Source organism: Pelophylax lessonae, assembly GCF_965119305.1.
Source record: "Pelophylax lessonae genome assembly, chromosome: 4".
NCBI classification, from domain to species: Eukaryota; Metazoa; Chordata; class Amphibia; order Anura; family Ranidae; genus Pelophylax; species Pelophylax lessonae.
The window spans coordinates 663,495,912-663,522,239 of NC_138771.1; the positions used below are offsets into that span (position 1 = coordinate 663,495,912).

Sequence of the window (26,328 nt, forward strand, 5' to 3'; positions counted from 1 at the left end):
CTGAACTCATTAGTAGAGACTCCAACCATCCTTGAGTTCCGAGGTTTGCACACATGTTGTGCCCATTGTGAGGGGTTCCTGCCATTCCTCCAGGGAATTCCAAGGTCTGCATATCTGCTGTGATCATTTTGAGGGGCTCCCACCATCATAGAGTTCCAAGGTCTTCACACTTGCTGCCCCCATTATTAGTGATGTTGCGAACATAAAATTTAATGTTCGCGAACGGCGAACGCGAACATCGGCAAATGTTCGCGAACATTGCGAACCGCCATAGACTTCAATAGGCAGGTGAATTTTAAAACCCACAGGGACTCTTTCTGGCCACAATAGTGATGGAAAAGTTGTTTCAAGGGGACTAACGCCTGGACTGTGGCATGCCGGAGGGGGATCCATGGCAAAACTCCCATGGAAAATTACGTAGTTGACGCAGAGTCGGGTTTTAATCCATAAAGGGAATAAATCACCTAACATTCCTAAATTGTTTGGAATAACGTGCTTTAAAACATCCAGTGTGTGTATACGATCAGGTATGATGTTGTATCGATCAAGTAGTGTAAGGGTTACGCCCGCTTCACAGTGACAGACCAAACTCTGACAGACCAAACTCCCCGTTTAACGCACCGCAAACATCCGCAAACAGACCAGAACCGACCAAAATGGGACAGGAACTGGGCTTTAAGGGTTAGGGTTAGCTTTAGTGTTAGGGGATAGGGTTAGGGTTACGGTGAGATACTTAGGGTTAGAGTTAGTAACCCTACCCCTACGCCTCTAACCCTAACCCTCTAACCCTAAGCACTAAAAATAGCCCTAACCCTAGCCCTAACCCTAGCCCTAACCCTAATTCTAATTTTTTTCTGGTTCTGGACATGCTACAGAGCTGAAACTTCACAGGTACACTTTTTAGACCCCCCAGACACCAAATCACATAAAAAAAGTTCTTAAAAATTGTCATTTTTGATAGAGAGCCAATTATTGGAAAAATTAAAAAAAATAAAAAATTCCTTTGGATTTAGTGTCTGGGGGTCTAAAAAGTGTACCTGTGAAGTTTCAGCTCTGTAGCATGTCCAGAACCATAAAAAAATTACAAATTAGGGTTAGGGCTAGGGTTAGGGTTAGGGCTAGGGTTAGGGGGTTAAGTTTAAGGTTAGAGGGTTAGGGTTAGGATTAGGGTTAGGGCTAGGGTTAGGTTTAGGGTTATTTTTATGGCTAGGCTTAGAGGGTTAGGGTTAAGGTTAGAGGGTTAGGGTTATGGTTAGAGGGTTAGGGTTAGGTTTAGTGTTAGGGGATAGGGTTAGGGTTACAGTGAGATACTTAGGGTTAGAGTTAGTAACCCTACCCCTCTAACCCTAACCCTCTAACCCTATGCACTAAAAATAACCCTAACCTTAGCCCTGACCCTAACCCTAATTATATTTTTTTCTCTGGTTCTGGACATGCTACAGAACTGAAACTTCACAGGTACACTTTTTAGACCCCCCCAGACATTTTTTTTAATTTTTCCAATAATTGGCTCTCTATCAAAAATGACAATTTTTAAGAACTTTTTTTTTTTGTGTGATTTAGTGTCTGGGGGGTCTAAAAAGTGTACATGTGAAGCTTCAGCTCTGTAGCATGTCCAGAACCAGAAAAAAAGATAATTTTTCAGTAGAACAGGGATGGTGGGAACCCTCCTTTTACACCTATATGATCTTTTTTTTCTGGTTCTGGGCATGCTACAGAGCTGAAACTTCACAGGTACACTTTTTAGACCCCCCCCCCCCCGACACTAATCCCAAAAAAGTCATGCCTGCCTCCAAAAATGCCTGATAAATATATAGAAAAAAAAATACTCAAATACCAGCCCTAAAAAGGGCTTTTGGGGACAATAGATATATATATATATATATATATATCCCAAAAAAAAAACTCAAATACCAGCCCTAAGAAGGGCTTTTTGGGGTGCTGTCAGGATGCTGTCCTTACAGCAGGAGTGGACCAAGAACACTGACTAACAAGACCGGGAACACTGACTAACAACTGTCCCTAGCTATTAACAGCAGCAGCAGCAACACTCTCCCTGCTCTCACTACACACACTGCTTCAGAAATGATCTAAGATGGATGCTGCCCTTGCTTATTTATAGGAGGTGGGAGGGTGTGGGAGGGAGGTATGCTGATTGGCCTGGAATGTGTCTGCTGACTATGAGGTTCAGGGTCAAAGTTTGCCTCAATGATGATGTGTAGGAGGCGGACCGAACATCGCATATGTTCGCCCACCGAGGCGAACGCGAACATGCGAAGTTCGCCGGGAACTGTTCGGGACATCTCTACCCATTATGAGCCCATTATGGGCTCCTATTATCGCTTTACTGAGTTTGTGGGTCTTCACACCATCCCTGGTGGTTTTTGTTTCATTGTTCTATTATCAATGTAAGAAGAGCTGGACCATACAAAGTTGGGTGGTGACACACAAAGTTTCCAGGTGGACAGGAGCCCATCTGTGAAATATGGTAATAAGATCTCACTGTTTGAGTATCCAAGAATCACAAGACAGCAGGAGATGGCTCAGAGATGTAATACCTTTTATCAATGATTTCTTTTCACTACAATTTTACTATGTTGGTCCAACTGTGCTACTATTATGAAAAGAATCAAACAGACCCTTATATTCTTCTTTCTTGCTCCTTCAGACTCTTCTGATCCAACATGCAGTGAAGGATGGAAACACTATGGACTCAGCTGTTACTACGTGTCCTCAAACGCACAACCATGGAACATCTCTAAGAAAGAATGCAAGAACATGAATTCCCACCTAGTGGTCATTAATGGCAAGGAGGAGATGGTGAGAATGATGAATTGACCCTAACTGACCTTAAAAATGCGCTTCTGGAAGAATGGTCAAACATTCCCATAGTCACACTCCTAAACCTTGTGGACAGCCTTCCCAGAAGAGTTGAAGCTGTTATAGCTGCAAAGGGTGGGCCAACTCAACATTGAACCCTACGGACTAAGACTGGGATGTCATTAAAGTTCATGTGTGTGTAAAGGCTGGCGCCCCAATACTTTTGGTAATATAGTGTATGCAGGCATAGGGCACACCCCCTGCCATGCCCCTTAACCACTTTACCACAGGAGGATTTTGCTGTCTTACGTCCGGGCCACTTTTTGCGATTCGGCGCTGTGCGACTTTAACTGACAATTGCGCGGTCGTACGACGCTGTACCCAAACAAAATTTACGTCCTTTTTTTCCCACAAACAGAGCTTTCTTTTGGTGGTATTTGATCACCTCTGCAAGTTTTACTTTTTGCGCTATAAACAAAAAAAGAGCGTAAATTTTGCAAAAATAACAATATTTTTCATATTTTTTTATATGAAATTCCCCCCCCCCAAAAAAAATGTAAAAATCTATTTTTTTAAAAATTTTTGGCCAGTTTGTTTTCTGCTACCTATGTTTGGTAAAAAAAATCACAATAAACGTATTTTGATTGGTTTGCGCAAAAGTTATTGTGTTTACTAACTAAAGGAAAGATTTCTGTCATTTTTGGTGTTTTTTTTTTAACGAGTAATGGCGGCGATCTGCGATTTTTTTTGCGGGACTGCGACATTGCGGGGGACAGATCGGACCCTTGACTGACATTTTTGACACTTTTGGGGGTACCAGTGACATTACTGCTGTAATCAGTGCTATATATATGCACTGTTACTGTAAAAATGACACTGGCAGGGAAGGGGTTAATTTTATTGGAGAGGGAGGGGTTAATGTATGCCTGGTGCCTACTAAAGTATGTGGGGGGAGGTGACTGAGTGACACAAGGACAGATCGAGGGTTCAGCTATGCTGAACCCTGCAATCTGACCCTGCCTGTCACTTAGGAGATTCGCCCACTTGTGTTTACACAAGCGGGCGGATCTCCACACTCGATTCCCCAAAGATCGGGGAAGAGCAGCGGTGATCACCGCCGCTCCTCCCCTGGCCCGACTCCTGCCGTGACTGAATACAGCGGGAGTGAGCCTCCGGCGGCGCGCGCGCCGCCGAGAAAGGGGAATGTCTGATGACGTAGTACTACGTCTCCAGACGTTATCGAGCCGCTTTGCCGCAGTAGTGCTCCAGTGAGCAGAGGGCAAATGGTTAAAGGAGAATTATACGGAAAAAAAAAAATATTAGTTAAACCCACAGGGATTTTTTGAAACTACTATTCCTTTATATTGGCTTTTGGAATTTACAAATGTAGCAATTTAGAAATTGGATGAAAAGTTTAGCACTGGGAAACACATTTTGAAAGATAAAAAGTGCATTTATATACAACTATATAGAATCAGACCAAAATGAGGGACAAATGAGGAGGAAAGAGGGCCAAAAGGGCTCCTTCTGCGGCTCATCCGGGTCTCCCGTCGCACTGGGAAACCCAAGCGTCCAGCCAGGACGTCTGCTGGCTGGCAGAAGACCCAAACAATTCGGCTCTGATCGAGTCTCCGATGTAAAAACCTGGAAGCGACGTCATGACATCACTTCCGGTTACTATTACCGTCACAAGGGATGTTTACTATCCTTGTGACAGCAATATAAGTGATAAAAAAAAAAAAAAAAATTAAAGGGACAGTATAAAAAAATAAAATAAATAAAATAAAATAATTAGGAAAAAAAAGTTAAAGTGCCCCATTCTTACGTGCTCGCTCGCAGAAGTGAACAAACACATATATAAGTCGCCCTCGCATATGTAAACTGTGTTTAACCACTTTACCACCGGAGGATTTTGCTGTCTTACGTCTGGGCCACTTTTTGCGATTCGGCACTGTGCGACTTTAACTGACAATTTACGTCCTTTTTTCCCCACAAACAGAGCTTTCTTTTGGTGGTATTTGATCACCTGTGCGATTTTTACTTTTTGCGCTATAAACAAAAAAAGAGTGACAATTTTGCAAAAATAACAATATTTTTCAAAATTTTTTTATATGAAATTTCCTCCCCCAAAAAAAAATGTAAAAATCAAAATTTTTTATCATTTTAGGCCAATTTGTTTTCTGCTACATATTTTTGGTAAAAAATGCAATTAGCGTATTTTGATTGTTTTGCGCAAAAGTTATTGCATCTACTAACTACGGGAAAGATTTATGTCATTTTTTTTGTTTTTTACTAGTAATGGCAGCGATCTGCGTTTTTTTGCAGGACTGCGACATTCCGGCAGACAGATCGGACCCCTAACTGACATTTTTGACATTTTGGGGGACCAGTGACATTACTACAGTAATCAGTGCTAAAAATATGCACTGTTACTGTAATAATGACACTGGCACGGAAGGGGTTAACCATATGGGGGATCAATGGGTAAATGTGAGCCTAGGGGAGTGATTCTAACTGTGGGGGGCGTGGCTTCTGAAATGACCATAGAGACATGCGATCCTATATAGAAGGATCTCATGAGCTGTGTGATCATTCCAGGGAGAAGAACGGTCAGCTGTGCTTACAACAGCCGACTGTCCTTCTCTCTCAGCGGGGAGCGATCGCGAGTGTCAGGCGGCAATCAGAGACACCTGACCAGTGCATCGGCTTCCCCGCTGTGATTGTTAGCAGCACTGCGACATTGCGGCAGACAAATCAGACACTTAACTGAAATTTTTCACACTTTTGTGGGGACCAGTGACATTACTACAGTAATCAGTGCTAAAAATATGCACTGTCACTGTACTAATGACACTGGCAGGGAACGGGTTAATACTGGGGGCGATCAAAGAGTGTAATGTATGCCTAGGAGGTGTTTTCTAACTGTGTGGGGGATGGGCTTATGGAATCAACCGGAAAACAGGAGCTATGTGTTGATTGTTGACAGAACAACGATTTGCTGTGTTTATCTTCTGGGGGAGAGATTGTGGGTGCTTGGCGGTGATCACGACCGCTGGCCCCACAGATCATCGTCCCTAGGGATAGGATTTGTGTTTGAGTCGAACACAGCTCATTCACCGAATGGCAAAGTAATGGTCCACATTATTGCTCAGGGGCAGCTGTTAAACTCACTACACTATCCCTGAAGGAATTCCACTTATAAATCCCCTGCTGGCCAAGGGATTTGAACCCACAACCACTCAATTGCAAACTTTGTATTCTACCACCTACGCCACCATCAAGCCTGCTTTGACTGAACACCCTCTCCCTGCCTAACCAACTAACTTCTATCTCTAGAAGTTAGTTAGTTAGGCAGGGAGCGTGTGATCAGCCTATGCAGGCTTGATGGTGGCATAGGTCGTAGGATACCAGGCTTGCAAATTAGAGGTTGTGGGTTTGAATCCCTTGGCCAGAGGGTGATTCATAAGTGGAATTTATTCAGGGAGAGTGTAGTGAGTTTAACAGATAGTGTAGTATAGTTAATAATACATTGCTTGGCAGGAAGAGAAATTTTTGCTCTTTACAGTTTGTTGAGATCAGATAGTGCAGTGTATACCACAAAGTTATATATATATATATATATATATATATATATATATATATATATATATATATATATATAGGTATATATATATGCACTTCAGTTTATGTCAGTACTGAAAAAATTGAATAATAAATTACATGATGTCATGAAATTTATTCACTGCACCTGAGCAGTGCATTATGGGTCGCTTGTGACATCAGATCCCTATAAAAGAGCTGTCAAACTCAAATAGTTCATTAGCGTAGGAAGCGTCCGGAGAGGCTGGAGCTTCTTTTTTTTTTTTTTCTTTTTTTTCTGTTGCGGGCAGGCGACGTGATTATCTTGGGACACTATTTTTTTTATTTTTTAATAAAGGACTTGTCCAAAACTGGCTTTTGTCTTTATTTTTTGTACACTTTTTTGGTGAATGGGTAGGATACCCAATATCCATCCACATGGGGGGGCGGTATCTGGGGGCCCCCTTGTTAAAGGGGGCTTCCAGATTCCGATAAGCCTCCCCCTGTAGACCCCCACAACCACAGCCCATGGTTGTCAGGAAGAGACCCCTTTCCCCATCAACAGGATGGCAAGGTTTTTGGGGTGGGGCAGAGCCCCCCATGCCCCAAAGCACCCACCCGCCCCCATGTTTTAGGGGGAACCTCACGCCATTTTTTTAAAATTTATTTTGGCGTGGGGTTCCCCTTAAAATCCATACCAGACCCAAGGGGCCTGGTATGGACTGGGGGAGAAGACCCCAAGTCTTTTTTTTTTTTTCATTTTTTTATCTGTATTGCCGGGAGCCGACAATACATTACAGCCGCAAGCAAGTTTAAATGACATTGTTTCCTTTAGAAATGTCAGTATTGCTGCAGCAGGCTCCATACATCATACAGATGCCCCACTTTACAGGCACATTAAGGGGGCCCCCCAGGCACAATATTTAAAGGAGTTTTTCATTTTTATTGTTTCACTTTAAGCATTAACAAAATCACTGCTCCTGTAAAATTGATTGTTTTAAAACAAAAATGTTTGCATTGATTCATGTCCCCCAGGGCAGTACCCGGACCGCCATACACTTTTTGGGGCCAATAACTTGCATTTAAGCCTTTAAAATGAGGACTTTTGATTTTTCATGTTCGTATCCCATAGACTTTAATAGAGTTTGCATGTTCGCTAGAGGGGGTGTTCGGCTCCCTTCTCACGAATCCCCGTGCCCGAGGAGCGACATGTGGGTACAGCAATTAGCGCAGCCGAGCCAGCCTGCCACAATATACCTGCGGCGAGTGGTCAGCAAGTGGTTAAAATAATTTGTCTGTAATTTAGTTTTTTTTTTTTTAGAATATATAGGTTTCAATGCATGGCACTCAATAGGAAGGAGCCTAACGTACCTGAGTTCAGTTCGAGATGGATTCAGTGAGCATTACTGAAGTTCAGGTGCCGAATCCAAGCTCCTTTGAACCAATGGGAACCTAATGTTAAAAACTAGCCATGCCCATTTTCTAGGCACCCACCACTAGAGATGGGCTTGTGATTGGACACAGCTGGTCACATGGTAAAGAGCCTACGTCAGTAGGCTCTTTACCGAGATTGGAGATGCGGTGTGTCAGAGTGACACGCCGCATCACCGATCGCCACTCTGCATGCCCCCTGGGGGGCGCGCAGAGCGCATTATCCTGCCGTCGTCATATGACGTCCAGCCAGGATAATGCAACCACTTTCCCACCGTCATTCGCCTATAGGGCACCGCTGGGCACCCACAATCGCTCCCCCATATACCTGAAGGGCCTGGTATGGACTGGAGGGGGACCCCACCCCGTTTTTAATTTTTTTTTTTTTATCTGTATTGCCAGGAGCCAACAATGCATACTGCCACAAGCAAGTTTAAATTACATTTTTTCCTTTAGAAATGTGAGTATTGTTTCAGCAGGCTCCATACATCGTACAAATGTGCCACTTTACAGGCACATTAAGGGGACCAATCAGGCACGATATTTAAAGGATTTTTTTTTTTGTTTAATTTTAAGCATTTATAAAATCACTGCTCCTGTCAAAATGATTGTTTTAAAACATTTTTTTTTTTTTGCATTGATACATGTCCCCCAGGGCAGTACCCGGACCCCCATACACTTGTTATGGCAATAACTTGCATATAAGCCTATAAATGAGGACTTTTGATTTTTCATGTTCATGTCCCATAGACTTTGATAGAGTTCGCATGTTCGCTAGAGCTTTTTCCCTGTTCGAGATGTTCTGGTGCGAACCGAACAGGGGGTGTTCACCCCATCACTAATCCACCACTTCCAATTGTAAAGGCAGAAGGTGCATTAAGATAAAAAGCCTTCTGTGTGCAGCAGCCCCCCTCAGCCCCCTTAATACTTACCTGAGGTCCATCTCGATCAGCGATGTTGCACGAGAGACTCAGCTGTCTGGGACTCCCCTCCTCATTGGCTAAGGCAGCAGCGTGGTGCTATTGGCTCCCACTACTGTCAATTAAGGTCAGTGAGCCAATGAGGAGAGAAAGGTGGCAGGGCCGGGTCATAGTGACACAGGGAACTGTGGCTCGGCTTGAGTGCCCCTATAGCAAGCTGCTTGCTGTGTGGGCACTCAACAGGAGGGAGGGGCCAGGAGCACTAAAGAGGGACCCAAAAAGAGAAAGATCTGGGCTGCTCTGTGCAAAACCAACTGCACAGAGGAGGTAAGTGTAGATGTAGCGCTACCTCCATAGAGGCTGCTGGTGGTTGTGGTGCGTCTCTCACCCTGCACAGCCAGGCACATACATTTCCAAACACACTTCAGTCAAGAAACAGTCCTTGTATTTGTTTTGTTTTGTTTTATTAGGGGAACTTGGATGGGGATAGGGTGCATATGGGATGTTCAAATGATTAAAGATAAAACATTTAGGGACTGAACTATATACACCACCAGTATATACATCCTCTTCTCTTTTCCTCCAGCACATAGATTTGCTTGCAAACTATTACCCCTGAGACAAACTAGAACTGAGGTAGGGGCCTGACACTGGCTCAGCCAGGCCCAAAGCAAATGCCCTTTGCGGGCAGGGACCGCAGGCCCCTATGGTGTAGCGAAAATGGTAGTAGTTCTTAGTGCTAGCTGCCTCACATGTGGCTACTGCTCACAGTGCCACCTCTTCAGGCCCTGCCAACCCTCCTGGCTGCAACTGCCTCTTTCCACTGCCCGTGCCACCACAGTCCTCCTGACTGGCTCTGCACCCATCTTAGACTGCTCCATTCCAGTCCTCCTGACTGTGTGTCACTCACCAGCCCTCTTGGCTGTTCCTATTGCTCCTGGAGACTTGCCCCGCAGTGTTCACCCGCTCCCTCTACTTGCTCCCATGCCTCCTGTCCAAGACACCCCCGTGTGTTTTGAGAGGGTCCTGTCCACACCCAAGCCCAGGCCCAAGGTCACCCCCCCCCCCCACACTGGGGAGCTCCCTCAGCGGCCACCAACAGCCTAACACTCCATCTTCCACCTGAACACGACTACCCTCCAGCTGGGCTGACCCTGAGTATTTGAGGGGGCCTGCCAATCCAAGTTGGGGATTAGTCAGGGCCCTCAGAATACTCCATGCAACTCCACCTTACCCCCCCTTCATTCTTCTAGAAGGTACCAAGACATTCTAGAAATAGGAGGGTCTCAGTGATGCTGCCTGTGAGTCATCCACCTCTCCCTGGATTCCTACCTAACCCAGGAAAAACACAGACAGGCTTGGCTGCGGGCTAAGCCTGCAAAAATTTACCTACACTTAAACACCAACAACCTATCTACAATTCTAGCACTAGAGGGCGCTACATAGTACCCTTAGCTCATCTCTGGTCATCAATTGTAAATTCTGTGATGTTGTGTTGGGGTGTAAAGCATTCTCACCATTTTGTGTGGCTTTCCCCCGGTTGTCCCAGTTTCCTGTCCAAACCAAAAATATTCCAGTAGTCCAACTGTCATCTCACTTAATCAGCCATATTGCGTCTGTATGTAAAATAAGGTGTATGCTGAAAATTCACAGTATTCATCTCATAACATTTTCCATCTTTTGTCTTTTTGAAGAATTTTCTGCGAGGGATTGCAAAAAATAAAAACGAGTTGTGGATTGGTCTAACAGATATGGATGGAGCCTGGAGATGGGTGGATGGAACGCCATATGACATAACTCCAAAGTAAGACACTAAAATCGTAAATATGAAAATCCTTCTCACATATCTCCAAAACTAAGATCTGGCAAAATTATCTGAAAAGTTGGCACACCAATGGATCCTTGAGCTGAAGTACATTGTTTTGACCTTATTTCACTCCACCCATGCTTTACAACACTTTTACACCCAGAAATCCATAATGTACATTCTATCATTAAAGCGGTTGTAAACCACTGGTTACTTTTTTTTTTTTTTTGAGCTGCAAGGTAAAGGCATAAAAGCACATTATGTGAAACTTACCTGAAAACAAAGTCCTCCAATGATGCAATGTAGTTGCTGGGAGCAGGGCTGCTGTTAGAAATCGCGGGGCCCCGTACAGACTACCTGGCAGGGCCCCCTCAAGAAAATATTAAATATATATTTAGCTAAAATTACAACAAAATCACTATTATCAGACACAAATATAACATAACTCTCATAATTCCTGCTAAATCTAAAAAAAAAAAAAAAACTATGTTAAATAAAAAAGAAGATGAGATGAGAAAAATATACAGGCTGGGCAGTTGGAGCTCAGTGATCAGAGAGACAGAGAGAGAGAAACAAAGTTACAATTTACAAATAAACTCCTGAGCAGAGATAACATTAGAGCCAGTGCTGGGAGGGGGCCCACACAAGGGAGGGGGATTAGTGAGGGACAACTGTCTCTTTCTCAACAGATAAAAGCTGATAGCAGGGAGAGGGACAGATCAGATTCAGGTGCTGGAGGAAGATTTCTGTATTTGTTGTCCATCACTAATCCCCCTCTCTGTGTGGGCCCCCCTGTGTGCTCGGGCCCCCTAAAAGAGGGCTGGTGGTCCACCCCTATCAGCGGCCCTGGCTGGGAGCAGCATCCATTTTCTCCCGATATTTCTTTCAGGTTTGTGGATCCTGGCTGTGTGACAGGCCTAAGCCATTATGACGTCAATCCAGTGCATGCACGGGGAGCCATCATTCACAGCACAGGTATCTGAAGGAACGGCACAGGGCCCATTTTTTTGTTACTGGAGTAATATTGGTAGTGGGGGGAAACACTGGACACCTTTGCTGCCATTGTGCTATGTGCTGGGTGCCCATGGTGCCCCTCCCCCTTTGGGGAGGACTGGGCAACCTCCAGGCCCACCTGCCCCTCATCTATCCATTAAAATGCATGTGCTTCCATTGTGCAGACTCTCATAAAGGGTTGGGACTGCAAGTAATACAGGGTGCCGTGAAGGGGCCTTGCAACTTATGCATGCGTTTGCAAATGTGTGCTAACTAAATCCCTGTTTTTAACACATACGGTTGGACAGGTTAATTTGGTTGGTAAGCAGACTGGTTGTTGAGTTGAGCTGGGAATTTCCTCTGTTTTTGTCTTTCATTATGGGAAACTTACTTGAAAACTAAGCCCTCCAGCGGTGCGATGTAGTTGCTGGGGGCAGCGTCCATTTTCTCCCGGTCTTCCTTCCAGGTTCGGAGGCCTGAGCCACAAAGATGTCACTCCCGCGCATGCATGGGGAGCCATCATTCCCAGCACAGGTATCTGAAGGAATGGCGCAGGTGGCCGTTCCTTCAGAGAGCATTCGCCGATTACATCATCGGCTGCATGCAATGTAAATATCTGTTAAACTGTACACGTTTAGGAGATATTTTGAGTACCTTTAGGTAAGCCTTATCATAGGCTTACCTATAGGTACAAATTATTCTTTAGACTTTACTTCCTTTTTAATCCCCTTAGGTCAGTCTTATGAACCAGCCCTACTGAGCAGAGCATACCAGTGTGGGGTTTAGAGGAACTGACTGCAATAAAAGTTTCCACTGGGGTGCCGCCTCTTCTCCAGGTCTAGGTACTTGATGTGCTCCCTCCTGTTTGTCAAATGGTATCAGTGAAAGGTGAATATCTTTAGTAAAAGGTGAACCATCTAATAAAGTCTGCCCGAATAACTGACAGGCGAACCTGATCAGACCCTTTATATGAAAGGGGCCTAAGGGCCTTATAATATTTGAACAATTGCAGTATAAGTCCAGTCAATTTGTAACTAATCCTAAACCTGCTCCCACCCCCAGTCTAAGCCTATGCTATCTACCCTGTGACAGGAAAAAAAGTGAGGGAAAGAACTCCTCACATAGCCAATCAGGAAATAATCTGGAGAATATAACTTCTCACAGAGCCAATTAGGGAAGTACCTGGAGGAGGGAACGAGTCAGAAAGCCAATCAGGAAAGAAGCTGGAGGAGAGTACTCCTCATATAGCCAATCCCGGAAAGATATGTGGGGACGAACTCCACATATGCCAGTCAGGGCTATACATTTATGGGAAGAATTGGGAAGGTTGATAACATTAATATTTCAGTGCAGAGGAAAATACAAATACACTGGATTTCTATCAGGATAAACAGGTATTCTCAGTACATGCTGAAAATATACTTAGCCTGAAAAAAAACAAACAAAGTCACCACAAGTAAGGACCAGTAACCTGCAATATATCACATTTTTGTTTAGATATTGGGTTTAGATTGTGAAAAATCTATCCCACACTCCACTTGAGCGCTTCTGTCAATATACCGCGTCCACCATCTGAACATAGATATCAGATATTATAGCCGCCTATTGCAACCAAGAACTAGGCAGGACTAGTTTAGCTGCAAAACCGGAACTCTTTATTGAACAAGAATACATGCTTTTTATACACTACACACTCAGGTGAGGCTGATTACATTATCATATGCAAACGCAACTGTATACAGAAATATAATTATTACTATGAACACTAAGTTAATTAAATTACTAGCCACCTGCATAATCAGAGATCTCATTCCAGGTCAAACTTTCTGGCATCGAGCTCACAAAGTACAATACACATTATTAAAAGTATAAACACATCCCACAATAGTTTGCTAGCAGACAATAGGTGTGTTATTTAGCACAGTTAACAAAATGTGAAAGACAGGTGGCGTGAGTTGATGAGATTAACATCTGCTATATTTTTCCCAGTGTTGAGCAGAAAACGCATAACATCTGAATATACAGATAATAGCAGAGGACCACCAGCAACAGACTGCCTGGCTCCTACATTGGAGTACATGAAACAGAGATCAATTTGACCAGCTCTTTCAATGAGCATGTATAGTTCAGAATCAAACAAACCAGGAATAGTCTCAGTGTCCATTAGGTAGTTGTCCATCATTTTCTCAGTCACCCTGTGCCTCTAATAGACACAGGGTGATTTAGACATAAGAGGGGCCTGGGGAGCTGAGACCAGGGTTTCCCAACCTCTCTAAGGTAAACTGGCCCCCCCCGCCCAAAGTGACTCCCATCACATCTCTCCCCTTTTGGCAAGGGACTAACACAGGAGGAGACCCCAGATGGGTTGACTTCGAAGTTAGTCTGTAGTCCCCCAATGCCTGTACCCACACAGTACCCCAAACAAATTGTGCTGAACAAAGCATTACTCACCAAGGCAAACTCTGCCTCTCTCGTAGAACATACTGGCGGCTGGGGAGAAGTGCAGACTGGCCCTTCTCCCTGCAGTGCTTTCAGCTGCTGGAAAGAATACAGGCTGGCTGGGCTCACTCCGTCATGCTGTTGGGGAATTGGGCCGACTGCTCAGCATCCCTGGGGTATACAAGTGGAGACTGTAGTCCCATCCACTATCACAAGAAATCCATCTTTTGTTAGTTAAGGGCAGAGGCCCCAGAAGTGCTCTGCCCTGTTAGCGCATCTGCTCTGGTTAACTGGTGGGGAGGGAGGGAGTCCGGCTTCCTCCACTCCCAGACTGTGGATCTGTTTCTGGGGTGATGGGCTGTTTGCTCCATCCCCCAGACTCCCGGACTCCTGCTCTGCCCGGAGCCCCTACTTTGCTTTTTGGGAGGAAGGACAGCAACCTCCTCTCCCTTACACCCCTAGATCCTGATCTGCTGCTGGGGAGAAGGGATGACCTCCTTCTCTCCCAAACTGTGTAGATGCTGCTGGGAGATGAGCAGGCTACTTTATCTCCCGTTACCTCATCTGGCTACTGGGATGACACTACACACTCAGGTGAGGCTGATCACATTATTATATGCAAACACAACTATATACAGAAATATAATTGACAGTATAAACACTAAGTTAATTAAATAACTTGCCACCTGAACAATCAGGGATCTAATTTCAGGTCAGGAAAGTACAATACACACTATTAAAAGTATAAACACATCCCCCAATAGTTTTTCAGCAGGCAACAAGTGTGTTAATTTGCACAATTAACAGTGTGTGGGTGACAGGTGGTTGAACTAATGATATTTACATCTGCTATGAGTCTGACTGTGTGGACCAGTCTTTACTGGTAATGGTGCAGCAGGGCCCTAAACATGGACCCCAGGCCTAGAGTTCCAGAGTATGTGTGTCCTGTGGAGACATGGACTTGAATCCAAAGTAACATTACCACTCCAAGGGTCCCCCCAGAATACACCTCACAAAGAGTAGTGTTTCCTTAAAAGCTAGGGCCCTTAGTAAGTAGGCAAGAGGCTAGCCTTCAGTCCAATCCAAAAGCCTCTGTCCCGAGTGAATCTATCACATTTCTCCCCCATCAAAAGTTGACTAACAAGGTCCCAGACCTCCACCTGATCTGGACATGCATTAGTCAGGCAGATTGAACTCACATAGGTGGTCAACCTGATTTCCATTCTTGGCCACATAGAATGGTTACCATCAGTAGATGTGGGACAGAGGTCATTGCCTCTCTGTCCGTCCACAAGCGCTTCAGCTGGGTGGTCTTTACCATTCCATGGCTCAGTCTGTTGCTGGCCAGCGGCGCTCTGCCCTGTTACCAGAGATTCAGCTGGGGACGCCACATCATCCACTCCAGCTTACTGTTGGGGAGAGAGGTCGGCTTCCTCCACTCCCAGACTGTGAATCTGCTGCTGGGTAGGAAAGAATGACCTCCTCCTTCTCTCCCATACTGTGTTGCTGCTGTTGGGGAGATGACCTGGCTTCTTTATCTCCTGTTCCCTCATCTGGCTGCTGGGATGACATTTTTCTGTCACTGTCTCCCAGGTGCATGGATCCTGGCTGGGGAGGGATGACAGTTTCCTCCACTCTAGCATGACTGTTGGGGAGGGAGGACGACAACCTCCTCTCCCTTCTCCCCCTTGATCCTGATCTGTTGCTGGGAAGTGACCATCTCCTTCTCACCCTTGGCCTCCGAAATGCTGCAGGTGTGGGGCAGAGATCTTAGACCCTCTGTCCAGTTGCCAGTGCTTTAGCTGGAGAAGTTTCTTGTAGCTCTACAGATTCTGCTGTTGGTGCTGGGCAGAGCTCAGTGGGGTGCTGCCCTGATGCCAGCTTTTCCGCTGGGAAGTAAACCGAAAAGTTGGTGGCCTTGCACAAATCCTCCAGGGTCACCGATTGCTGCAGGTCAGCAGCACTATGCCTGGATGAATAGTAATGTGAAGGTGGTGCGCTATTCTAAATTAAATACATATAATTAGTAATTACTGTATATTACAATCATTATACAAAATCAAAACTAAAGCCAAAATATCATTGTGATACGAATATAAACAAGTACTGTAGATTAGTGCCAAATGTGCACCGTGAAATAAATCCAAGCATAATGTACAATTGATACACTCATAAGGTATAAATATCAAAATAGTGTGAAATGTTCTTCCAATAATGAAAGATAAATCCGTGAATCACTTTAAACATGCGGTGCTTCTTCAATTAAAAACTTCAATGCTCAATGTGGAAGATCCATCCACCTGCTATCCACCTTTGAGTGCAATGTGCGCTCACCTGCAGCACAATGGTAATGCGAAGTATAAAGTAAACCAATCCACCTAAGGGAGTTCCCTGGAATCCTCCTCTAATCAGAATGGGAATGCTCCACAATTATGTACAGGCAAACAAAATGATTTCATAGTGTAGTATGTTTAAAAAACATTTATTATTTAAAATACTTCATCCAAAACATTCACATTTTGACAGGTAAAAAACAGCATGGAATCCAAATCCCTGTGTTCAGTGTGTAGCTTCAGCTCCCCAGCTGCCCGACACTGATCGCAGTGTAAACAGACAAGACTGATGTCACTGGCTCCTCCTACACGTTGCGTCACTGGTCATGTGACTTATTTAGTCAGTCAGACTTCTACATTTTATCCCTTGCAATACCCCATCAGCCAGCTGTAGCAGCGCACCAGTGCTTCTATATTTCCAAACTATGCCTGGATGCGTGCTCTTCTGCTGTAGGCACACTAGGTTGCTCAGCAGAAAAAATTATTAAATTCCCAGTCTCTGGAACTGGTGTGTAGGGATAGAGGTTCACCATCTCCTGTCACTGAAACCCAGAAAATGTTACCGGTGCTGGGCAGAGGCTAGCAGAGCTCAGCCCTGTTGTCAGAACTTCAGTTGAAATTTTAGTAAATGTTACATTCTCCGATGAAAAAATAATTAACACCATGCTTTCTGTGATCTGTGGCTGGAGAGATGAGCCGACTTCTCCATCTCCTGTACCCTCATCCGTCTTTATCTAATCACTATCATCTCTCCTGTCCTTCAGATTCTGGGAGGTAATGCAGCCCGATGATTGGAAGGATCATGGTCTCGGAGGAGGGGAGGACTGCGTTGTGTTAAGGAGTGCAGCAAATTGGAATGATGATCACTGTTCCCAGAGCTTCCAGTACATCTGTGAGAAGAAGATATTCTAACCTGCACTGATGAACATCAGGGGACACTTGCTATCTCTGTCTGCCTTTTCTCCTCCTCCATCATACTAGAACCATATGGAATCTGCTATTGCAAAAATAATTTTGCAGGATATGCTAGGTCTTGTAGTTCCTTTACATTGGGGGGATCTTAGACTGTCAATTGAAAGACTAAAATTTTACCACAATGAAGAAATAGCGAGAACTCCTACCTGTTATCAGCTAAGAAACTCAATCTACCCTCTTAGCCCCTCCTAACTTGCCCTTGCTCCTAACTTTACCTCCTTTACCATACCCTGTCCCCCTCTTTCCCCCAACCTTATTGTCAGATCCATAGGTGGGCGCAGCTTATTGCATTAGGGTGTGCACCCCAAAGCCCAAACACATATCCATGTGTATATTCTGATGGTGCCAGTAGGGTAGAGATCAGTGTCTGTAGTTCTATTGTTAATTTTTATTCTTTTTTACAATTTTTTTTTTTTTTTGTTAGCACAGTTAGGGAGCTTTGGTGAAATATCAGGGGTCTAAACAGGGGGAATCTGCACCACAAGGGGTGATTAGGGTGTGCCTAGGCACACCTGGCACACCCTGTGCGCACGCCTATGGTCAGATCCCATACCCACCCCTACCATAACCTCCACAGCTCTCCTCTTCTTTTATTTATTACCAAACTACCACATACCCCACCTCATCCTTATCACTGTTATGTATAGCACCCCACCTCTATGGTTCTACCACCTTCTCCTTCAATGAGAACTCACTATAGTAGCCCCCACTCCATCCCATAACCTCATAAAGTTGATGACCAAGCTCTAATCCCAGCCTAAAGCCCATCCTTATCACTTTCATCTATAGGACCTGGTTCCACCAACTCCCCCTTCAATGAGAACTCATTATAGTAGCCCCCACTCCATCCCATAACCTCATAAATCTGATGACCACGCTCTAATCCCAGCCTAAAGCTCATCCTTATCACTGTCCTCTAAAGCACTGGGTTCCACCACCTTCCACTTCAATGAGAACCCACCATAGTAGCCCCCACTCCATCCTATAACCTCATAAATCTCATGAACACGCTCTAATCCCAGCCTAAAGCTCATCCTTATCACTGTCCTCTATAGCACTGGGTTCCACCACCTTCCCCTTCAATGAGAACCCACCATAGTAGCCCCCACTCCATCCTATAACCTCATAAATCTCATGACCACGCTCTAATCCCAGCCTAAAGCTCATCCTTATCACTGTCATCTATAGGACCGGGGTTCCACCACCTCCCCCTTCAATGAGAACTCACCATAGTATGAAACATCAAAAGGACCAAGTAACACAGGGTGCCATGTAGTGGCCTTGCAGCTTACACATGCGTTTGCAAATGCTTGCCAACCAAACCCCTGTTTTTTATGTATATGAGACAGGTCTATTCGGCAGACTTAAAAAACATATAAGTAAGTTGCGCTAAATTGTGATGTAGTGACAAAGAATGTCAAAAACACAAAATAGTTGATGATATGACCATAAACGAACACAGATGAATGTCCACATAAATTAAGGATAATGTCCAAATTTCAGAAGCAATCCAAAATCCGGAATCCCAAAGTCAAAGGTAGAGTAGGCCACCAGATATATTGTCTCCTTACCAGATATAGGGAAAGAATTCGCCCAAAAGTCACAGGAGTGTATTGGATCCAACAGCTTCAGATCAGCAACTCATATGGTGTCTCAATGTTAGGCATCAATTGCATGTAAAAGAAATTGAAAGTCTTCCATAGCATAATACTGTTAACATTGATAGAAATCACCCAAAGTGCACGCTTTCACCATAGCCAACCAAACATGTGATAGATAAGAGTGAAAGGTCACCAACACCCTTATGTCCCAAGTGCTTACCAGATGTCAGGTAAATAAGGCAAATAGGGCAAAGGAGGGAAATACCAAAGAAACCACCAGGAGTCAGAATAACCACCACCGACAACACTGCCTCTTACCAAATGTTGATATAGTGCAAGCCAAAAAACTCATAGGTAGTCTTCAGGGTGAACGGAATGGCTAAACGATTGCTCCAAGTCCCAACAAGGTAGTATGGAAAGACAAAAAAGCGCTCGATAGTGTAAAATCAACAAAGATTTATTCATAAAAATGGAGAGTAACTTACAAACATAAAGGAATCAAAGCGTGGGTTTAAATGAGCCGCTGGCCGGTCGGCTCTTCCGCCCGTCCTCAACACAAGCAGGTGACGTCAGCACGCCGCGACCGATGCACGTTTCGTCTAATATGACGTTTTCAAGGTACGGCGGCGCGCTGACGACACCGCTTATATACAGAAGGACTCGTGCGCCATGTGACCATCCAGGGCGGATCAATCCGCCATCTTAAAGAAGGTAAAAACAACAGTATTGCCCTAACAACAGGCAAAATAACATTGACAACTATTTAACTCATCCTGAATATAGAGGAATTGTATAAAAGTTAATTGCCGGTTCACCCAAACATAAAATTAATTCCAAAAACCAAATTAAATTAATGATGAAAACTGACTAACTTATAGTGCCACCTGCTGGTAAACTCAGGTGTCTGTAAGATGTTAAATTAGAAAGTACCATCAGATATAAATATATAGGTCACATAAGGAGTAGTACCTCCCAAGTGCCACAATACTCATATGTCAACATATATCATAATACTTAAAAACATTGACATTTTAAATTAACCATACTTATTACTAATAAAAAGATTTAAATAAAAATCTAAAACAAATTCAATATATATAATATAATACCAGATGCGCTTATATTTTGACTATATAGGGAAGAGCAAACTCAGCAAAGGAGATATATATAATAGAAAACATTTTAACTACACAAACATATCAATCCCGAAAAGAGTTGATACACCACTGTCCTTGGGAATCTATAGTGTTGACATATCCTTAAGCTGTGTCAATGAATGCATTGACATCAGTGTCAACATTGAGTCCATACGGGGTATAGATTCTAACCCTATGGATCCAAGACATCTCCATTCTGGAGATGCTTCGTACCAAAGGTTCACCCCTCCAATTAGGGGAAAATTTGTCTATCCCCAGAAACATCACATTCCTGGGGTCCTTATTATGTGCAATCAAAAAATGTTTAGAAACCGAATGTCTGACTAAGCCTTTACGTATGTTTGCAATATGCTCGTTCAGACGGACATTTAAAGGGCGCTTAGTCCGCCCTATATATTGTAACCCGCACAGGCACTGGAGCAGATAAACAACTCCAGTACTCGTGCAGGAAACAAAGGGACTGATCTTAAAGGTCTTACCATTGCTGGTGGAGACAAATTCTTTGGTGTTTTTTTGTCTAATACAGTTCAAGGCATCTATTGCACGTGTAATACCCCTTTAGCTGCTCCAAAAAGCTGCTCCAAAAAGGTTGATTGTCTTGTGGGCAACTCAATAACATTTGGAGCAACCAAATCACGAAGATTTGGAGTCCCCTTAAAGATGATCCGTGGTCTTTCTATCATGATTTTTTTTTCAAGACAGGGTCATTGTGTAGAATATGCCAATGCCGCTGGATTATCTTCTTGATACCCATATGTTGGTTAGAGAAGGTGGTGATAAAAGATGGACAAACAGTACCATCAGCACCTCCCTCTCGAATCCGGGGTGTCAACAAACTAGACCTGTCCATCCCACTCACTAACTCCAGAGACTCACTGAAAGAGTTGCGATCATAGCCCTTCTCCAAGAATCTCTCAGTGAGAATCTGGGCCTGGGTCAAAAAGTCGCCATGATCCGAGCAATTACGCCGTAGGCGCATATATTGACCCTTAGGGACTGCCTTCAACCAGGACTCATGATGGCAACTATCGACTGGTATATAGGAGTTCCTATCAGTGGCTTTAAAATGCGTCATGGTGACAAACTTATCATTTTGTATTGAAATAGACAAATCCAAAAAGGTGATCTTAGTTTGGCTCGTTTCATAATTTAAGTGGATACCCCTAGTATTAACATTAAGGGATTCCAAAAAACAGACCAAGTCCGATTTGTCACCATCCCAGAGGAGGAGGATGTCATCTATATACCTGGCCCACAACACCAACTGAGGTCTGTTGCGGCCATAGATGACATCCTCCTCCCATTCGGCCATAAATAAATTGGCCAGGGATGGGGCGTACTTAGCGCCCATTGCGACACCCGTGTCCTGTTTGTAGAAAAGCCCACCAAACCAAAAATAATTGTGTTTGGTCGCAAATTCTAATAATTTCATAATAAATTAAATTTGTATGGTGGGTAAACCCGAGTCTCTGTTTAAAAACATATTGACCGCACCCAGACCCAACTCATGAGGGATAATCGTGTATAATGACGACACGTCTGCCGTTACCATCCACATACCAGTAGTAGGAATAGAATTAGACAGTAAATTGATTACCTGTCTGGTGTCCCGGACATAGGATGGCATCCTCTGTACCAGGGGCTGCAAGTAAAAGTCAATATACTTCCCCACCCGGGACGTCACAGAGTCTATGCCACTGACTATGGGACGACCCGGGGGGGAAGTCAGACTCTTGTGAATTTTTGGTAAGTAGTATATGATAGGGGTACGTGGGCACTTTGGTATAAGAAAGGACATCTCCTTTTTATAAAGAATGTTAAGTTGATGCCCCCTATCAATAATGCTCTCCAATTCACGTTTATATGGGCCCTTCGGATCTTTCGGAAGAACGGAAAAGGTTGAGCTATCACCAAGAATGCGATGCATTTCCCGCAGGTAGTCACACCTGTCAAGAACAACAATAGCCCCACCCTAATCCGCAGGTCAAATTATTAATTCCTTATTCCTACAAAGAGAATCCAAACCTTCCTGTGAGTCCCTATTCAATTTGCATTTATGGACCTTCATAGATTCAAGGTCTCTAAGGACAACGTCCCTAAAAACCTTAATAGATGGGGCCAGGGAACCTGGAGGGTTGAATAAGGAAGCATTCGAAAGCCCAGAATGTTGATACTGGGAGGACATAATACGATTTTCTTTAATGGGATTGCTAGCAATGTATCGCTTAATGTTCACTTTCCTAATAAATTTGTGGGCATCCATGTACGTTTCAAATTTATTTAGGGTTCTAGGGGGGGGGGCAAATTTAAGACCCTTGTCTAAAACCCGTTTCTCGGACTCAGTCAGGGCAACTTTACTTAAGTTGAAAATACCAACTCCTGCTACATTCTTACTTTTTTTGAGTTGGATCCTTCTCCCTCCTCTAGTGCCTCGTTTTGTTCTGCCAACCTCTTGGTACCTTGATTTACGCTGGGAAAACCCCAACCTGGATATCCCTGGCCTGATTGTTGTGTGCCCGGAAGAGGAGGGGCCACAGTGTCTACAACTCTTCGTTGTTGCAGTGGTTGGGAAATGACAGGCTCCTCATCCTCAGGGCACTCACTATCCCTTAAAGGAAAAAAATAGATTTTTGGTTGGTATATTATAGTTTTGACCACCTTGACGTTGCTCACTAATATAGGGGCCTTCTTCAAAATCACCACATTCATCCCGGCCATAATCTGAATTGATCCATGGCTGGTTCTGCCTATATTGTGGTGGCCCCTGCCTCCATTGAGGAGTCTGGTCATACCTAGATGATGTTTGTTGACCAGAAGGGTGGGTTCTCCATTGGGGGCCAAAATTACGGTATGGACCCTGTTTGCCATCATCAGGACCCCGCCACTGTGGTCCCATCCATGGGGCACCACGCGGAATGAAACAGAGATCAATGTAAGTGATTAATTACAAGACAAAGTAACATTGTTTATAAACATTAATCAGACGGGAGATAGAGAGATACAAAGTAACATTGTTTATAAACATTGATCAGACGGGAGATAGAGAGATACAAAGTAACATTGTTTATAAACATTGATCCTACAGGAGATAGAGATACAAAGAAACATTGTTTATAAACTTTGATCATCCAAAATCATCTAGCACTTTCCTGTCCTGGCCCACCTCTTTCATTCATTGCATTCCATCATGAAAGGTCATCATCAGATGTGGGTGTTATCTAAGATGATCTGCATGCAAATGAAATCTGTCTAGAAAAGCCGACTCCTTCACACTGACACCCATCCATATACCTACTTTATGTATGTGTATATATATATATATATATATATATATATATATATTAGCACCAGATGATTCTTAGGAGGATGTCATATGATGTCCTTTCAGATTTGATCCACACTCCAGCACGATCTGTCAAACACAGATGTTGAGGTTGATTGCAAATCACTGTAGCAGCCCGCTGCCGGTACCATGTGATCACTGTGGCCAATCACAGCAGATCACATGACAGTTGTATGCAATGAAAGGCTTTCTTGCATGTCTTTCATTGTGTACTATTGGGATGACCTTGTGATTGGTCACAGTTATCACATGGTACAGACAGGGCCAATCGCGGCCCAACAGTACCATGTGATTAGCTGTGGCCAATCACAGCAGATTAGATGACAGTTGTATGCAATGAAAGGCTTTCTTGCATGTCTTTCATTGTGTACTATTGGCATGAGCTCCGTGATTGGTCACGGTTATCACATGGTACAGAGGGGTCCATTCGCGGTCCATCAGTACCATGTGATTAGCTGTGGCCAATCACAGCAGATTAGATGACAGTTGTATGCAATGAAAGGCTTTCTTGCATGTCTTTCATTGTGTACTATTGGCATGAGCTCCGTGATTGGTCACAGTTATCACATGGTACAGACGAGTCAATTTGCGGTCCATCAGTACCATGTGATTAGCTGTGGCCAATCACAGCAGATTAGATGACAGTTGTATGCAATGAAAGGCTTTCTTGCATGCCTTTCATTGTGTACTATTGAGAGGAGCTCAGTGATTGACCACAGTTATCACATGGTACAGACAGGGCCAATTGCGGCACATCTGTACCATGTGATTGGCTGTGGCCAATGACAGCTCTTCACAATAGAAGACATGGGATCATTTAGAAAAAAAGGTTGCTTATAACCATAAAATGCAATCATAGTGTGTAAAAAAAAAAATAAAAATCCTGATCACCGTCCCAGAGTAGTACAGTGTTATTGTAGTAACACTGTATTGCTATTGTCGCTGTATGTAAAAAAAAATGTGAAAAAAAAATGTAATAAAAATATTTAAAAAAATTGAAATAAAAATATAATTATTATTTTTATATATTTTTTTTAACATATGGTCACCAGTCAGTGTCCCTGATCACTGCCTTACCAGTAATATAGTGAGGCTGTACTGCATTGGTGACAGTATGTAAACACTTGTGGAAAAAAACATTTTTTTAAATTTAATTAAAATCTTTAAATATTCCAAAAAAATTGTGACAAAAAATTCCAACTTGCCATGCCTCTTACTATATACCTTGGACTGTCTACTTTCCAAAAAGTGGTCATTTAGGGGATATTTGTACTGTCCTGGCATTTTTGGCCCTCAAAAAAAAATAAGGTCAGTGCATCGGGATGGATCGATTTTCAGATATACTGTATATCACATTCTCTGTAACTTTCCTAAAGACTAAATAATAGACGGGGATTTGTGTTATTTTCACCAAAGAAATGTAGCAGAATACATTTTAGTTTGAATTTATGAAGAAAGATTATTTATTTGCAAAATTTTATAACAGATACAAAGAAAAACTGTTTTTTTTTTTGGGGTTTTTTTTTTAATTTTCAATTTGCAAAGAAAAAAAAAAAAAAACTGTGGTGATTTAACCACTTAAGCCCCGGAGGATTTGGCTGCTAAAGGACCAGGGTTTTTTTTGCGATTTTTTACTGCGTGACTTTAACGGACAATTGCGCGGTCGTGCGACGCTGTACCTAAACGAATTTGACGTCCTTTTTTTCCCACAAACAGAGCTTTCTTTTGGTGGTATTTGATCACCTGTGCGATTTTTTGATCACGCGCTATAAACAAAAAAAGAGCGTAAATTTTGCAAAAATAACAATATTTTTCACATTTTTTTATATGAAATTCCCCCAAAAAAAAAGTAAAAATCTAAATTTTAACATTTTTCGGCCAATTTGTTTTATGCTACCTATGTTTGGTAAAAAAATCGCAAAAAGCGTATTTTGATTGGTTTGCGCAAAAGTTATCGCGTTTACTAACAAAGGGAAAGATTTTTGTCATTTTTGGTGTTTTTTTTTTTAACGCGTAATGGCGGCGATCTGCGATTTTTTTTCGGTACTGCGACATTGCGGCGGACAGATCGGACCCTTGACTGACATTTTTGACACTTTTGGGGGTACCAGTGACATTACTGCAGTAATCAGTGCTATACATATGCACTGTTACTGCAAAAATGACACTGGCAGGGAAGGGGTTAACTTTATTGGACAGGGAGGGGTTAAGTGTGTCCTAGGGGCGTGATTCTAACTGTGTAGGGACATTCCTATTGGTGTAAAAGCAAAGATCAACCGTTCTACATAGTAGAACGGACAGATCTTCACTTTTACACAGGGAGAACTGACAGGCAGCTTGTTTACACAAGCCGCTCTGTCTTTCTCCCTTCACAGGAGCGATCGCAGTGTGACTGGCGGACATCGAGTCCGCCGGTCACACGCACTGACTTGTCTGTGAACGAGCCGCGGCGGGCGCGCGCCCACCCGCGATAGGCTCGCAAGTCAGTGACAGGCGAGTGACGTACCGATACGTCACTCTGCCTGGCCGGGGCTGACCGCCGCAGTATATAGTCGTGCGGCGGTCGGCAACCGGTTAATATCACTGAAAGAAAGCTTGTGTTAAAAAAATGATAAAAATGTCAGTGTTGCATGACCTTGCAAATGTCATTCAATGTGCAACAGCGCTAAAAGCTGAAAATTGCCCTGGGCAGGAAGTGGGGTGAAAGTGTCCGGTATGGAAGTGGTTAAAAAAAACAGACCCCCCCCCATAGTGTATGGACTCAATCAATGGAAATAATACATTATGCAAAAACAAATTTGTTTCCCCCAACCTATCCCCCCAGTACTGTCCTGGAACTCCCGGAACAGCATGGAAGCAAATAGCAGGCTGTCTCATTTTACATACAATTGAAATCTGCTGCAAGCACTTCACAGTATACAGAGCGATTT

The 26,328-nt window shown here is 43.5% G+C and overlaps 1 protein-coding gene and 1 long non-coding RNA gene across 2 annotated transcripts in view; one reads left to right on the forward strand and one right to left on the reverse strand.

The window, feature by feature from the left end:
* LOC309554195 (C-type lectin domain family 10 member A-like) overlaps positions 1 to 17,315 on the forward strand; it is a 1,138,017-nt gene extending 1,120,702 nt beyond the window's left edge. Inside the window, exon 9 of the mRNA XM_082255830.1 lies at positions 17,087 to 17,315. Within this exon, the coding sequence (XP_082111956.1) occupies positions 17,087 to 17,234 (148 nt within the window). The 3' untranslated portion in view covers positions 17,235 to 17,315. The remainder of the gene's footprint in view (positions 1 to 17,086) is intronic.
* Positions 1 to 18,525, reverse strand: part of LOC309554196 — a 1,064,551-nt gene extending 1,046,026 nt beyond the window's left edge. The window contains exon 1 of the long non-coding RNA XR_014225210.1: positions 17,970 to 18,525. This is a non-coding gene — a long non-coding RNA (uncharacterized lncRNA). The remainder of the gene's footprint in view (positions 1 to 17,969) is intronic.
* Between the last annotated feature and the right edge of the window lie 7,803 nt (positions 18,526 to 26,328).